Genomic DNA, 17457 nt, shown 5'->3' with positions numbered 1-17457 from the left:
TTCGTAAACGATTAAAGCGGGAGGGTCGTCACCTGCGCACGCTCGGGAATCGAGTCCCAGGCGACGATAACAACACACGCCAGAAACGCAAAGGCTTATGGGTAGACGCTTGTTTGTAAACAATGACACGCTATGGCCATCTGACGCATGCGCAGGTGACGACTCCCCCGCTTTAAGCGGTTTAAATGAGATATATATATATGGGATTAGAATATGTTAACAGACAGACTATACAATATACTGCCCGTGACGTCATCTTATTCAGAACATATATATAAGAAGTAGTACAACGCCAACATAAATTGAAGATGAAAATATGAAGATCATCTATATAACATGAAAACCATAATTTGTTTTGGTTATTAAAATATCTTTGTGACCATTAAAGTCAATATTACACAGTGATAACTGGGAACAATGCGTTTAAAAAATGTGACAATTGTTGATTTTACCTAAAAGGAAAATACATGAATGGCCAATCTTAAATACAATGTCATTTACATCTTTTTAATATTTAGGTTATAATATAAATATTGGGACAATTACATACAAATTTAAGTACACATACAGGAAATATATCAATGATATTGTGTAAGCGGGCAAAATTATGTTGTATTTACTAGAAATTAGTATTTCACATACAGACAAAAGGGGGTTATAAGTCATGTAACACGAATGTGAATTTCGTTCGTTTTTTTTTTATTCACAATTCACGTAATTTCATGCCGTGTGGCTAATCAGTTTGATTATTCCAATCATATGTTATATGAATCTAATAATTAATCTAAAATCCGCCCAAATAATGAGTTTTTAACCCAACCCTCCGAGTTACAGGTGCAAAGACAACATGCAATAATTCACAGTCCCTCTATCTAAAGGTATGAACATTTATTGCGAAAATGAGTCTCTGCTGGTAAAATTGTTTAAATAAATAACTACTCTAATTATGTGAAAAATCTCGAATTCTTGAATAAACCACTAAGTTGTGAAAAACACATAGCACTGTCGATTTCAAAAATAGTGACCGACTGTGTACTGATCACGTGACAATGTTTTACCCATACCCGCAACGCGCTTTTGCCAGGGAAAGGGGCCAATTTACGGCCAATACAATGACAGTTTCCAGACCGGGATAGAAGAACTGTGACATCATGCAAGAGCGCATATCCGTCGCCATCTAGGGAGACAGTTGGCTTCACATTGGAAAATAATGCAGGCCTTAGGCTTACCCGAAATGTGGACGTGACTAAATTTCGTGTGTGACGAAATACGAACCTAATTATTTAGGCCAATAACCCACCTTTGGGAAGGTGTGCCAGGGCCGGCCCTAGTTTTAATCCCCAGGCCGATTTTAAGGCGATAGTTGATAACAAGCAGCTTATTGGCCAAAAGAAAAAGTTTTGCGGTTTGTCCCCGTGGATTCAAAAACTATTTGTGTCGACCAATTATTGACTCGTTCCAGTGTTCAGTTAGGTCTCGCCATTGTCGCAGAGTTTCTGTTCAACAGTTCAAAACAAACCATATCCAAAACCAAATTGAACTGATTGTTTGTGTCCACTCTCACACTTCCCGACAACCACCGTAACGATTCAAATCAATCTGGAGAACTCCTGAACGATTCAAGAAATCATTCCAATGATGCAAAATGATACACCTTCATCGAGATTTGCTCCGTAAATACATAAAACACGCCGAGTAGAAACTACACGTTGAGGCCCGCCATGTTGGACTCTTCTGACATGAAGGCGTGACAATGTCATTAGATTCATTGTCGGATAATTGATTAGATTATCTAAAATTGTGAGAATACTCTAATAAGATAGTCTTTTAGATCTAATACTAGAAACCATTAGGTTTATTATCGTCTTTCTCCGATAATATCCGATATCAATCAATAATAAGTCGGTTTTTTACTTGCCATTCGCAAAGGACGCTGGGAACCAGCGAAACTGCTACCCCCGTTGTGTCGTCACCGGAAGCGCTGTCCCAGCACAAACCTGTGTCATATGACGCCTTACTAGCCGATTTTGGCTAAAATTCCGCTCCGCCGCCTCTTTACAACAGTATTCATACGCGGAACTTGATATTGCTTTTTACAATTTGGGTTGCCTTTGAATCACATATTTTAGTGAAATATTGTTTATAGAGTGAAATATTATTGTCATACATAATTCAATCTTTGAAACAACAGAAACTAACACATAATAACGATAATCAAATTTGTGTTTGAAGTTGGAAAGTAGTTGCGTTATTTCCGGTTTCAACTAGTTCGAAAATAGAACGTACTTGAGCGCAATAAAATCACGCGTCCGAACCAGACTCTAGCAGCGTAAACTTATTGCAATTTGAGCAATTTGGGCCCAGTTTGTTCTTACAAGTTTTCTAAGTTTCATTTATCATTATTTAGTAAACAGGTCTCTGGAACGATTTAATATATCCGTAAAATACGTGGCAATCGACGATTGACTTCGAAACGTTCGAAATTTCGAACAAACTCCCGGCACACCTTGCGCGATATGCGTCAGATCGGTGTAGAAGCGTCAATGCTGCTACCCCTTCATATTAGCGAGCATAGGCACGCATGCGCACAGTAGAACAGACGAAATACATTTGAGTGCGCGAGACGACCCGATAACGTACAGTACCGTGAGCGCATTATATTTTTGGGGTGGTATTAGTGGGTTTCGATGGAACTGCGATGACACTGTATCCTTGGGGGCGGAGTAACAGTGTCATCGCAGTTCCATTGAAACCGCTAATACCGCCCCCTAGAGACTACTAATAACTACTATCACGCAGAAAACGAATCTCCGTCGTTGCTTTGTCTAACGGGTTCCACGCTGTGCCTTAGGACGGCTCATCGCAAAGCCGCATGGGATGGGATGAGCCTGCTAGAAAGTAAATCCAGCGCCCTCAGTATAATCTACAGGCAGCGATGATTTCCCACATCGTGTCAACGTGATGGACGAAAGCCTAAATAATTAATGATACAAACATTACACTTTTTAATGTACTATCTACTATTATTAAAATCGCCAAGTGGCCTTTTCAATAGAATGTCACCTTTGTACTACACGTAATCTGCTTATATGTCTCAATTTCAATTTGCAGTTGACTGGCGTTGCCCCTGGCAATGTGCTGGTGTCAGGTGTTTGTCGGGATACGGGACCACAAAACCTGAGTTCCACACTTCGTAGTAGCTTCCTTGTGATACGGGTCTGTCATTGCACATGGTAGATATGTGTAACGTATTTCCCCCTTGGGATAACTACTTTAATCAACAATACGAACTAGAGCATAAACCGCTACTTCTCTTAGTTGAAACAAAGATAATGTAATTGTGTTTTATTTCAATAACGGGAGTCTGGAGAGATATATTTTGGGAGGTATAAAGGATTGTATATTGTTCGTATAGTAGCGCGTGTTCCCACAGCGTAATGACCGTGATAGTCGCACAGTACCGATAAATACACACATACTAGTAGAGCTACATGTATACATATGAAACTCGTTCAAAAGAATTACTGTAAAACACATTGTTGCATGCCATTTTAGCGAATTTGACTCAATACATGAATTAACAAAATCTTAATTTATCTAAAATGCCAACAATCTCATTGTGAGAATATACTTTATTCTAAATTAGCGACATTTTGAATTGGCAAAATTACATGTTAGCCAAATTAGCTAAAATGACATTCTAGCTAAAAAGACGTGTTTTACAGTAAAATAAAGTATTAATACTAGATCCTTAATTCTGGGTACAATTTACGAGACGAGAAGCACAGAATTAAATTAAAGTGAATACCTTTTACTTCATTCTGGTAATAAATGTGTTCAACTGATATCATTGATATTGGTAGTTGATTTGATTTTTTTTTAATATCACAGTACAGTCGCTAGCCCGCATGACACCAACTAGCGCAGGATGAACACCACGATCGGGATAAACCATCAAACTATTAGTACATAGATGTTAATCTGATTGAAAATTATTAAAATAAGAACACTTTGTGAAACTTCCATTAATCGTTAATACGGAGAAAGTAGTTTCAACACCCTCAACGAGGCTATATGCATTTTTAATAGTTAAAACAAACAAACAAACAAAACTATACGTGTTCAAAAAAAAAAAAGAAAATATAATATAATAGCGGACAATGCAAGTATTAGTAGCCCCTTCCCGTGTTTGGCGTATAAGGCCAGACTCCCCTACTATAAATGGTAGAATCCTGATGTTGGGATTCCGAGCTATATAGTAGATACAACGCCACGCATTTAAACCGCTTTCCGTATATATATTACACAGCCATGCACGCTCAGTAGCAGCACACTTTGCTATCTAGAACGACCGACTTATTCAGCTCATTCTGTTGTCAACTTAATCTAACGACGTTTGTAATGGATAGTTTGCACCAAACCAAAGGTTAACTTCACCGGGTAAAGTAATCCAGTCATTAAGCGCCCTGCTGCCACCCACAGAAAGGTGCGGTCATTTATTTATTTTGTTTTTGTGACAAGACGGCGATAAATCACCGATCTATACGGATTTCGTTGTTTTGGTGCACACGGGATGGCGAAGAACACTTCGATATATCTGCGGATTGGCGAGGGAAAAAACTTACCTGCAAAAGATCTGTAAGTTGAAATATCATTACTATTAACAGTTGATGGAAATTTCAGTGTTAACACTCATGGCGATCGTGTATATGTATATATATATATATACACATACATAAACACCTGTGGATCGGCCCAGTTAACCACATGTTTGTGGATATTACAAACTTTGATCTTACTTATTTTTCTATATTTGGAATCACGCAGGAGTGGTACAAGCGATCCGTATTGCTTGGTGAAAATAGACAATGAAGTTATCGCAAGGTATAGTATTTGTTATAATCATGAGTGAGTTTGGACACCACCGTCGCCATTAATTGTTTATACCGCTCAGCCACACGCACACATGGCGAGTGTGGGCTGTTTATGAATGACGTGGATTGAAAGAGAGAGAAAACATAGTCTACAGGCGTAATGCATTGCTTTCGTTGTAACCAGTTTTTTAGTACTATCTGCACTAACTTGGTATCATCGAATGTAATCCCCCACTGACAAAACACTCCCATTTAGTCAGTGTTTGGTACTAGCGAGTACTACAATGACGACATTGCGAATATTGCATTGTGTACAATCATTCAATCATTTAGTCGCCGGTGTGTATTATGCAAACAAGACGGGCATCCGCGGCGGCCAACAAACAATTACATTAATTACATCAGGTCGATCGTTAAATGCCATTGTCATGGTGACATTCCCGAGAACGTACGAGGTACCCGGAAACACGAACGCGAAATGTAAACAGCATCGATAGTTGCAACATATTGAGAGTGACAGACTCGAACTTTATGATGTATGCGTCGTCTACTCGCCAGCATCTCCTCGTATAGGTTAGGAATGAAAATGAAATCAACGCTATAATGCAACAAACGAACTTGAAAGCCTGTTCAGATATTGGCCATTCCGTGATTTGCGTTGACATTTAAACACAAAGTCTGAATTGACATAAAAGGCAATTTGTTCTGATTGTCAGTACCTATTCCCCACGAACGAGGTTTTTTTTTTTTTTTTTTTTTTACAAAGCTCTTATAAGATACACATTAGAAATTCAACTTACAGGGAGTCCGATTATCCTTAGGGGAGGGTTTTGGAGGAGGGTACATCCAAAATTACAGTCTTGCTGGAAATCGCTTTGTATATCAGGCCATTTAGCTCCATGATCAGACTCTTTTCTTGGAAGGTGAACTGCCAGCTTCCGGTTTTACCTAACATAGCTTCCAAGCTCACAGAGCATGACAGCAATCAATTCACAGATGGTCGTTTTTTGAATTGATTAACCGTAGAAGCAGAAGGTAATGCACAATTGTCCGAACCGCTCAAACTTCAGGTTTCAGCGACAATACATGGTTCATTGAGATGGCAAATTTATTTTCACGATGATTTGTTAACAAGTATTGTGTTACAAGTCAGACCATGATTTATGCATTGAGTTCATTTCATTGTCAATTCACCATAAATTCATCTTTACTATGTCCGTCCACTTTACATACAGTCTGTCCAAGCACAAGTTGAAAAAAAATCACAAAGACAATTTTAAAAAAAATCAGGTAGAATAATAATAATATTAAATAAAAAACAGAACAATAACAACATTTTTCCAAGAGTTCTGTCTTGAAAACCAAAAAAAAATGATTCAGAAACAAGTTCCATGAAATTACATTAAAAAGATTTAGTCAACAAATTTAAACAGCAAAAATAGACATCAAAAACAAACACTTGCATAAGGGGTTGAACATTACAATTTCTCAAACTTTTCTTTTCATTTAGACTATATTTTTATTTTTCATTAAATAGGTGCATGAAGTGTTATAATATAGTTGAATTTATGAACCATAACCCCTCCCTCCAATCTTTTTAATGGTAACCCCCCAAATCTATTAATTTGTTATATATGAGAAATGTTATCAGGAAATTTGGCAGATATATCTTTATACCAATTATCTATTAAAAACTCTTGACTATTATAACAAATTGGATGAAAAATTACAAAAAAAATAATGCCAAGGATAAAATAGGTCATGATATGAAATTACATATTTAATTAAAACATATTAATTTCATTTCAATTCAATTCATCCTATCTGATACCTTAAAATGAAGAGCTAAATCAATAATTTTGATGAACAAAAACAAGTGCAGTATTGTACCAATTTATTTAAAAAAAACTATCATTGTTGGTGGAAATACAGATTTAATAAATATTAGTTACTACACATGTCATTGTATTTCCAATGACCCCCCCTCCCATCTGGTGTTTTGTACATAATAGCAGATGTATTGCCATGATAATTTAAGCAGACATGTAATTTGACCCATGGTACACTTGATAGTAATACACACAACCTAGCCTGTCCTTACAATTAATTATTAACACATAAAAATATCAAGGATGAGTCAAGTTCAAGGTTTAACATATGTAAGAAATACACATTAATTATTATAGAATAATAAATGTAAATTTGTTTTAAAAAATTGATGAATGGACGATTATCGATCTACTAATATAAAACGAAATGTAGTCTGTATTTTGGTCACTAATATCTCGCAAATCTGATTGAGGGATGGATGAATGAAGATTTAAAAAAAAAAAATCAAAAATCCATCTGAGTAATATTAGGATTTTCATTATAGGTCAAAAGATCATTCATAAATCATAGACAGACACCTCAGGACAGCCTGCATATCCTTTCCTACATAGTATCATCAACATGTATTCTCCCCGACTCAGTCACTCCAGATTTTGCAGACATGCGTTTTTTTTAAATTGCGCTGACTTGTTACATATAGTTTTATATATAGCTCTTGAATTGTAGGGTTTCAAAAAAAAAAGTGGTCAATTTTCTGTCTAAGTGATGTTTTTTTTCACAGAGTTTGATGACCTATAAAACATACATATATAGGTTGCAAGCAAGAAATGCCTCTTAGCAAATTGTCTCGTATTCTTCAGCATAATTTTGTTTGCATTTTATATATTTTCTGAACTCTCCTCCGTGCTCTACTAATTCAATGAAATTAATTTTGAAAAAAGATTGTATAGGAGTAAAAAATGTATTATGTATGTATTTTATTGTATAGTAATTTTACAAATAATTGAAATAATATAACGTTGATGAGAAATGAAGAGAATTTACAGCAACTAGGAGCACACTGGGTAGCGGGAAAATCACTGCTTATCAACACAATTCTAACACAAGATTGGCACCATGACCCTCGTTTCTTAATAATTGTATTCTACCATATATACACGTAATACTGAGATAAAATAACCTTTTTAAAACCAATTGAAAAAAACGAAAGGTGATGTGTCAGGTTTATACAACCCATACAGTGGCAATAGTATGCAAATTAGTTTCGCAGCTGTAGTTACTGCGCATTTAACACTAATCCAGTGCTGCCAACTAAATGTAATGTAAGTATTTTAATTAATTAAATTTTAATTAATTTTTAGTCATACAAATTTCTTAATAAGAAACATGCTAAGTTTATTTGTAGAGGAATAATTAAATCTATACACTTGAATTAGATTGACTCAAACCTGTGAATTCATCATTTAAGAAATTATACCAATTTAATTATAGGATTTGGCTTGAATATTGGAATCATTTAAATATTGGAATGACTCCTGGGGTGAATGTGTAAAGCTAAAGCATTGACTATTAAATGTTTAACATTTATTTTAATTTCCTATAGCAGTTATGCCTTCAGGCATCATTTAAAGTGGGGAGAGTCGTCACCTGCGCATGCGTCAGATGGCCATAGCATGTCATTTTTTACAAACATGCATCTACCCATGAGCCTTTGCATTTTTAGCGTGTGTTGTTATCGTTGCTTGGGACTCAATTCCCGCACGTACGCAGGTGACAACCCTCACGCTTTAAAATTACCATATTTGCATTATTAATAAATAGTGCATGCGCTTACATAAAATTACAGAAGTGATTCTGGGGTCGAAATTAATAATACTTCAATGATTCAGTATACAACAAGTCCAATTTGGGGTGAAAAATTAAGACAGGCGACTTATGTTTGTATATTCATCTGACATTAAGGTATAACAATTATAAATATTTAATGAAATCATGACCATATATGATGGCTTGATATTTCGGTCATATATCTTGTCTGACAACATTATCCTAGATCATCTATGTACCAAGTTTTATTAATTTTAGAAGATCCAGAAAAAACTATTATTGTGAATTCTGCTAAGTCTGCGGTTACATTTATTATATGTAGTTAAATGTATTAAAACAAGCACCACCTTTTGTAGGTTTTCATCCGTGGCTGAAGAATGTGTATAAACTGTAGAAAATAAGATCCATTACATATTAGGAAATGGTCATCCCTATTGCCATATTTAAGTTAATTTATGAAATGTCAACTGCAACACAATTTATGTAAGTAATGTGCTTTTAACATGGGAGACAACTACCAATAATTCCGAATGTAAAATAATTAAATAGTCACATATTCACACCTGAATTTGAAAAATAGAATAAAAACTATTCAACCTATAAAATATTAATTTATTCTTTCATGTTGAAGGAAAGAGTGGTAATATAAATTTTTTCATTTCCCATAATTACAAAATAAAGTGAAAATTGTGTTTATTGTCGCTGATATTACCTCATCTTGTCAAATTGGGGCAATTGATGAAAACATCATAACAATAAAATGTTTTCGATTGACTGAATGTGAATATTAATCGTCCCAAAGGATAAAGTGTTATTGAATTCTACGCAAAGCTTGTAAATTTATAAGGATTTATTGACTTTATCTCTAAACTACCATAAAATGTTACAATTCAAATTATCAATAACTTTATTGATATTATTTTATGCAATACTTTAAGGTAGTATTTGAAGTAGGTCTTATAATTAATTCGTATATTATGTTGTCTAAACACAATAAAAAAGGGTGTTTTATGCGTAAAAATCTTTACCGTGAAATCTTTATTAGAAATCGCATCCCATAAAAGCCGAACCCATTCTTTTTGAAAATTTGAGAACCAAAAAATGTGTAGATGTTATAATAGAAACCACATTCCCTCTGTTCTATTGTACCATTTTAATAGAAGCCACGGTTTCAAATACAGATTTTACAGTTACGTAGTATATTGTTTACAAGTTAGTTTCATTAATTGACATTGAGTCAACAAACTCTCATTTGGAAATCACAGAGAAATATACATACTACATGTTGTGATATAAGACATGCATTGACTTTTTAATAATATTCAGATGTTCATTTGTTTCAGGTTTCTAATACTTGTTAACACAATATATACCAGTATCTAGCAATGTTGATTTTCCTTAATTGGCAATTAATGCGGGGGAGTCGTCACCTGCGCATGCGTCAGATGGCCATAGTGTGTCATTGTTTACAAACAAGCATCTAACCATGAGCCTTTGCGTTTTTAGTGTGTGTTGTTATCGTCGCTAGGGACTCAATTCCCGTGTGTGCGCAGGTGACGACCCTCTCGCTTTAAGTAATTAACCAGCAAGTTCAACATGCAAATGAGCAAGACAATTGAAATTCCTTTGTTGGATCATGGGAGAGAAAACTTAATTGTTACATACGAGCTCCCAATCATGGTCGTTATACAGTATCGCATTTGAGCTTGTCATTGTTAGAGGTAGATATAGAAGCTGTCGTTGCAGGGTGCATGTGACATTCACATATAGTGTGACTTTAACGACATCATGCATCAATATGACTAACTTGTATCCATATTAGTGTTAACACACTTTGTCTAACAATTCATAGACATGACTTGCACCCTTTGTATTTATCCAATCTTGATATGATAATTTTATCATCTAAGTGACTTTAATTACGATAAATTAAAAGCATTTTTTCAATAGATTTAAAATTGTTTAAATAGTGTTTAAAATATCTTTCCCTGAAAATGAAATTCACCCACTCTAGGTTAATGTAATTTTTATCTTAATCCTTCAACTAAAAAAAAACAAATTTGTGGATTTTCTGAATTGAACAGAATGTCCAGAAGGATAATATGAAATACTGTTGAAGAAAGATATTCAAGGTCAAATCTGGTTCAGATGAGGTAGATTTCAAAAATTGATGATTATCAATTTCATATTTGTTAAATGGTCTATTCAAGTATAACATGCTTTTGAAATACATTAGCATGTCTCAATTTCAACAAAAATGTGATGTTAACAATAGATGTTTCAAGGGATTATACTCTCCAAATTAAAATGACCATTTTCTACTATTAAGCATGTGGCAATGCTTAATGTGAGTGATTAAAGATGTGATAATTAATAAGTTTTAATTATGCAAATATAAATTGAGGTACAAGATACCATCATTTTTGATTGCACCAGATATTTAGTATATTTAGTATGATAAAGTTGATTTATCTTCTCTAGTTATCATTGTTGTTTCTGATTGAAACCTGTAAAGAAAAAAGACACAACCTAAATAAACAAATAAATGGATGAAATGTACAATTATTTCAGAGGGATATTGCAAGAGATATGGAGACTAATGTGAAGTGAAATATTTATTCAAATTAAAACTACTTTACTGCATAAAATTAATATCTTAGTTTCCATAAATTTTATATTTTTGTGTTTCTTATATTCAAATCATAAAATTGTAACGGACTTTATTATCGAGATGTTAAGTACCACAGTGGATCATACACAGATACGCTCACTCAAAAACTGCAGTCTGCCAGAAAATTCGTGTACAAATTCTTGCATATGAAGTAGCACAATTTACATTAACCAAATGTATGATATTATATATCTGGCTTTAAAGGGTGGTGGTCGTTGCACCACGTCCTGTTTGATATGAAACTCATAGCGACAAACACAACGCTAGACGAATACATTATTTGTTTACAGAAAATTCGAACCCACGCTGTGTGACGACCACCGCCATTTAATTAAATATACTATAAGAACATAGTATAAGATGTATTTGCAGTAAATCGTGCCGTAATTTTCACCACTACCATTTCCTGTAATTTTTTTGTTAATTTTGGACAAAATTGTTGTACCGGTAAGTTTCCTTTGCATGCAGGTTGTTATTAAAAGATTTGAAAAAAATATGTGAAAAATGAGGCTGCATTATATTGTTAAAGTGGATGTACCGGTAAGTGTCAAATGGATTACTTTAATCTAAAAGAACTTGTAGTGGGCGGTGAAATACAAACAAGTATGTCAATTAAAAGTCAAGTTCATTTAACCAACATTTTCCAATGCCAAACAAATTAGTTCCGAGATAAGATATAATTGTTCATATACGCTGCAGAAAGTAATCTTTCTAGAGATTAATTATAACGCAATTACAAAACATCTTGATATATGGGTAGAACTTACCGTATCCTTATCTGGTCTCTATAGAATAATGTCCTCAATTTGTGTCATCGTATAATCTTGTCTTTGGGTTACCCTATCACAGGTTATCAGTCATGCTAGTCCCTCTGGGGCTAGATTTTGCGGGATTACAACGGGCCCAAGTAAAATGGTTATAATCATGATAATCGTCACAGCGTAGAGCTTATGGTTCGACCTCTGCAGGATATGAGGTTAATATCTTTTTTTTTTGAAATTAGGCATATATGCTTTATTTCAGAGATCTGGGATCTGTGAACATACATGTTTGTTTATTGAAAATTAGCTACATTGTGCTTCCTGTAGATTATGTTTAGAAGTCATTGCAACATTAGTGCCCCTCACCACCCCTGCATAAATTATTGGAATGTTCTAACCTCTTTTAGCCAATCAAAATTTGGCTAGCAAGCCTGTTTGTTTCATTGGCCATGCCGATTTTAGACAACGATTTGATTGTAATTCTAAACCCAATTTGTGTGTACATTTTTAGACATGCTCACCTGAGGTAATGGTTTTGTTTGAATCTGTAAAGGTCGATGTGAGTTCATATTGATATGCCTCATTTAACCAGACTTCCCTAATAGAATAGATTGCAAAAAAAAAAAAAAAAAAAAAAAAAGGATTGAGAACAAAGTAACTGTAAATGTATTAGGTAGTCCACTTGGTTAATTTTGCTATTTTTGATCAGTGAAAATGACAAAATTAAAACAGTGTAAAAATAGTCGTTTCTACTCACAAATCAATGAATTAGAAGCGAAGTAATTATAACTAAAAATAGTGAAACTGAAAATAAACGTCTCCTAGCTGTCTTCAAAGAATAGTCAATTGCTCCAAGGCACCATCATAGATCCTGGAATTGACATAAACACAATCGGAAAGAACTATGTATAAAATATTGAATGACAAATATCGTTGCTTAGAATTCAATTCATCATATACTGTATATTGTCTTATAATAAATTATTATGTTTACACTACACCTATTGATTTATTAATTTATTTTTCATATTATCCAAAATATACATTTAATAATTTATGAAATCTTTTAACTTGATTTTTATAATGATGAATATTAATTAATTGCATATAACATCAATTTAGATGTAATTTATGAAAACTTATCTAAATAAAATATTTATGCCATGAATGAATCTTGTTTAGATTCCATGGAAAGGGTATATTTTTAACTGACATAATGGGAATATTTTGGATCAACTCTTTTAACACATTATTATAATTGTGTAGTAATTCTGCAGAATGGTTCATAGATTTAGTTCAACTGATTTGATTATTTTTGATTATAGATTTCAAGGATACAGATACAATAATGGAGGGTGTATGATGTAATGTTCAAGAATTTAATAATTTTAAATTTGTGTATACACGATTCGATTGGGATTTATCTACTGTAAAATACTTAATTTTAGCTAGAATTAATTTTCGCTGAAAAGAATTTTTGGGTGTTTTTATTTTCAGTGATTCTTGACAAGTTGAATGTAAAATATAGGAAAATAGGTATATTTGCTAGATTTTATTTTCACTGAATCATCCCTTCAGCGAAAATAGCAAAAATTAATTCCAAGCAAAAATAAAGTATTTCACAGTAACGTCTAATACAAGTAATGTATTTATAGGGACTCTCCAACCCTCCTTGTAATATATACACTTCATTAACAAGATGTTTCCTCAGTTTTCAATTCGGTTCAAGAGACATTTTTAGTGCTTATAGTACCTTTATTAAAAGGCAAAAAAAAATCACAGTTCATGCTCAAGAACACGTTTAGTAAATTGTGGTAATAAATTAGTCCAATTTTTTGTAATGCTTAGAAACTGAAGTGTTGGACTTGAATTAAAGAGGCCAGAATCATTCTTTTTTTGTATTTTTAATTTGGAGGTAACATTTTACATTTTTTAATGTATTTATCAATATTTTATTTGTTTATTTTCGAACAAATAGACATAATGGCTAAAGCTGTTGATCAACATTTTTAAAAAAAAAAAAATTATGGAAATGTGGAGGATGATTTTTTGAAAGATCACAAAAGTTGGCTTTATTCATGAAATACTAGTATTTGACTCTCATAAAATTTGTTTCCCATTGTCAATTGGCTGCAAGATTATCGGATAATTGTGACAAGGTTGCATTATAGGTTTATATTAACATATAGGAATCTGTAAATATTATTAAATAAAATATTCAGGTGTGCATAACCTCAAACAAATACAACATTTTCTCTATTATGTCAACAATAAGAGAAATTTCAATAGCCAATTTTTGGTTTTATGTAGTTATATTGGAGATGCGCTTCTAATAGAGCAGCTATGTGACATTAATTTAATAAAAATGTCAGCATTATAATACTATTACTTGTAATATATATACAGCACACAAATAAAAATTATTATCAATGTACATTGCATTAGAATTACTAGTATATTACTAATGTTGATATTGGTAGGATTGTCCAATTATAACAGTCTTAACTCTACGATGACTGTAACATTGTCTCGTATTGAGCACTATTATTAATGCCATCCGCAGTAAATATCTTGAATGATAAATAACGCAAATATTATTTTCAGTAGGATTTGAGATGATTATTTCTAAGTACCCATGTGTATATTCGATAGCAATGTCTGATTACATCTATCATAGTGCATGCATGAGGCTCAAGGATTGATTGGTTCGAGAGATTTATACCTACTGGTATATAGCACAGATTATACTCAAACAAGAATCCAATCAAATGTGTACCTAATATTAAAGATGAACTCTTAGGGGTGGGGGTGGGGGTCGAGGAGGGGGGGTCGATCTCTTCCCAGTGTGCATTATGTCCTAGATACACTTATTAGTGAAAATATATACGTGATTTGTGAAAACTATTACTAAACATGTTCAGCGCTGATGTTGGTAACTATATAGTGAAGGTCTATTGTTATCGTCAACATGGCTTTTATGTTGATGGATATAATTCAGATTGCTGCAGAAATTCATTAGGGGTCCGAGTCTTCTGGGCTTCAATCCCTACTGGTGTTGTTATCGTCCAGATTATTTGTCGTATATTTATCGTATAGTGGAGGAAGGAGAGTCAACTTTTTTTTTAACAGATCTTCGTCATTTGCGCTCTCATGCACTTCGATGAAAACAATCTAAAGCGTTCATATGACTTTTGTCACTATTTTGTTTTTATGTAAGAAGCTGAAATCCCTCATAAAAGTGCTTAGCTGATTAAATGTTGTCATACAATATGTACCTTCATATAGTTTATTTACCTTTTGAGCTTAAAGCGTGTGATAGGTCTCAGGGTTTGGCTGCCATTTTGATTTAATGAAAAATAGATTTATATCTGAAACTAAAAGTGCCCATACTGCTATGGCTGGATTTGTTTAAAGTAAGTAAGTAAATCTTTATTGCTATCATATCCCATTTGAGATCTTGACATAAAATACAAAAAAAATCAAATACATGTAATAAAAAAAAAAGAAAATACTAAATAAAAGGTAATACTAGCATCTACATGTGCTTTTACTTTAATAATCAAAACAACTGCAGTCATGTGACTTTTAATTTAATATTTTGACAAATAATAGCTTAAATTTGTCAAAATGTTTTTCTCAAAGATTTAGGCTGAATTTTGGCCTATACACATCTATATCTAAGAACCCAAAATTACAATTGCTCCCAAGGTACTGCTGACATTCCAAAAACATTTCAAAAATTCACAAAGTTTGACCCCATAAGGAGTGTAACTTTGGCAGCCATATTGGATTTACCAAAAACAATATAAAATGCTTAAAACAATTAATTTGTTTCTAACAACAACTACATTAATATCACAATTTGGTTGTCGTACATTGTTGTACCTGTGCATTACAACTTGACAATGTTATTATGGTTGCATAGTTTGGTTGCCACAATAGATTAACGGAAAATGTCCAAAAAAATGTATTTCTCCTAAACTGCTCGACTGAATGATCCGATATTTAGTGTGTTGTATCTATCAGTGATACGCATGTGTTGTGTGTTCCGTATTGGATTCTATGAATATAACAAACACAATATTGGGATATGCTCCGATGTCCTATCATTCTACCGACATGAAATATGTGTGAAACATAGATGAAATGAGACAACAAAAACATACCAAACATGGCAACCATCAATCACCATGCTTATCTGAGCCTGTTAAACTTCACTTGTAGTGTACAATATGAATCTTGCTTAGACCCATGCAAAGCTACTTACAGCTTTTATTAGATTAATTGCTTAAAAATTTTGACCTGTAGCCAATTGAAAATGCTGTCCATTTGTTCCAAATAAATTTGTTTAAAATACATAAAAATAGGCGAAAAGTGTGCACCGAAATATTGGCGGGGAAAATATAGCACTCAAAAAGTTAACATTTGTGTTCATTGCAGTTGTAAACATTTATCTTTCCACTCTACAATTCGATGTGTTACTTTTATCTTTCAGAGTGTTTGGGTTGCATTGTTAGTTTTCAGGTTTCTTTGAGACACAAATTTGCTTACAGTATTATTTATTGTCCATTTGATGTGCACGATTCAAAAAGTGCTGGTTTTTGTACAAATTTGGTACTCTTTATTTGTTATGACAATGCAATCTCTCACGGCATCTTTTCTTTTACTGACAAAAACGTAAAATGTTTTATGTGTTTGTAATATATTGTAACTTTATATTTTTTTTAATGCGGTTATGCATGCTGCTCAATTTTCTAAAAAGGTCGAAGATGGAAACTTATACCTACATTACCTCGACCTAATTCAGTCAATCATAGGATTGAAACTCAAGGTTGTATGATGCAGTGATTTTGTTATCATTCACAATATTAATAGTATTTTACTAGCTAGGTTTTTCAAATTATGTAAATTCTTTAACATTATCTCACTCATATATAGTATATGATAAGGATGATATTACATGTTTTCTGTTTTCATTAGTAATTAATTTCAAATATTTATGTTTGTCACTTTCAGTAGCTAGGAATTCCATTTTAGCATTTTTATGACATACAGATTGAATTCAAATGAGAATATGAAAATATATTGTACTTTAAAGTCCTTCTCAAAAATCATAGGCAGTTCTAGGAGGTAATCCCCTGCTATATATAAATAAAACCTCATACACATTTTTCAGTAGAGACTGGAAAAACCTATTTAAATTAATTTTTCAAACAATGAATTTAATAATTGCCACATTGATAATGATGAGTCCATGGGCAGTACATGTACCGGTACATGTATGTGTTCCATTGATGGAAAGATCAGGTAGGTAGTGAGGAGATTCTGTTCTGTGCCATGCGAAGTACATGATTCTCTGCACTTCCCCCGGGGCATTTCTGAATACGTAAAATGTCAAAGAAACAGTGTATTAAGCTGTTTATACCAAAATATGATTCTTACGTTTATGACAATTTAAAATGTCAAAGTTCTATATATAGTCAAAGATCCGTTT

The 17457-nt window shown here is 33.3% G+C and overlaps 1 protein-coding gene across 3 annotated transcripts in view; it reads left to right on the top strand.

The window, feature by feature from the left end:
* Positions 1 to 4253: 4253 nt before the first annotated feature.
* Positions 4254 to 17457, top strand: part of LOC100366857 (rasGAP-activating-like protein 1) — an 82541-nt gene continuing 69337 nt past the window's right edge. For 2 of the 3 annotated variants that reach the window (XM_085491018.1, XM_085491017.1), the window contains exons 1-2: positions 4262 to 4638; positions 4828 to 4884. In XM_085491018.1, the coding sequence (XP_085347144.1) occupies positions 4574 to 4638; positions 4828 to 4884 (122 nt within the window). In that variant the 5' untranslated portion in view covers positions 4262 to 4573. Of the gene's footprint in view, positions 4639 to 4827; positions 4885 to 17457 lie in introns of all 3 variants that reach the window. The other variant, XR_014926610.1, reaches the window with a different exon arrangement.

The sequence above is a fragment of the Saccoglossus kowalevskii genome, chromosome 16 (assembly GCF_978046115.1).
Source record: "Saccoglossus kowalevskii chromosome 16, keSacKowa6.1, whole genome shotgun sequence".
NCBI lineage: Eukaryota > Metazoa > Hemichordata > Enteropneusta > Harrimaniidae > Saccoglossus > Saccoglossus kowalevskii.
The sequence above is the reverse complement of the archived record's forward strand: the minus strand, read 5'-3'. Positions and strand labels throughout refer to the sequence as shown.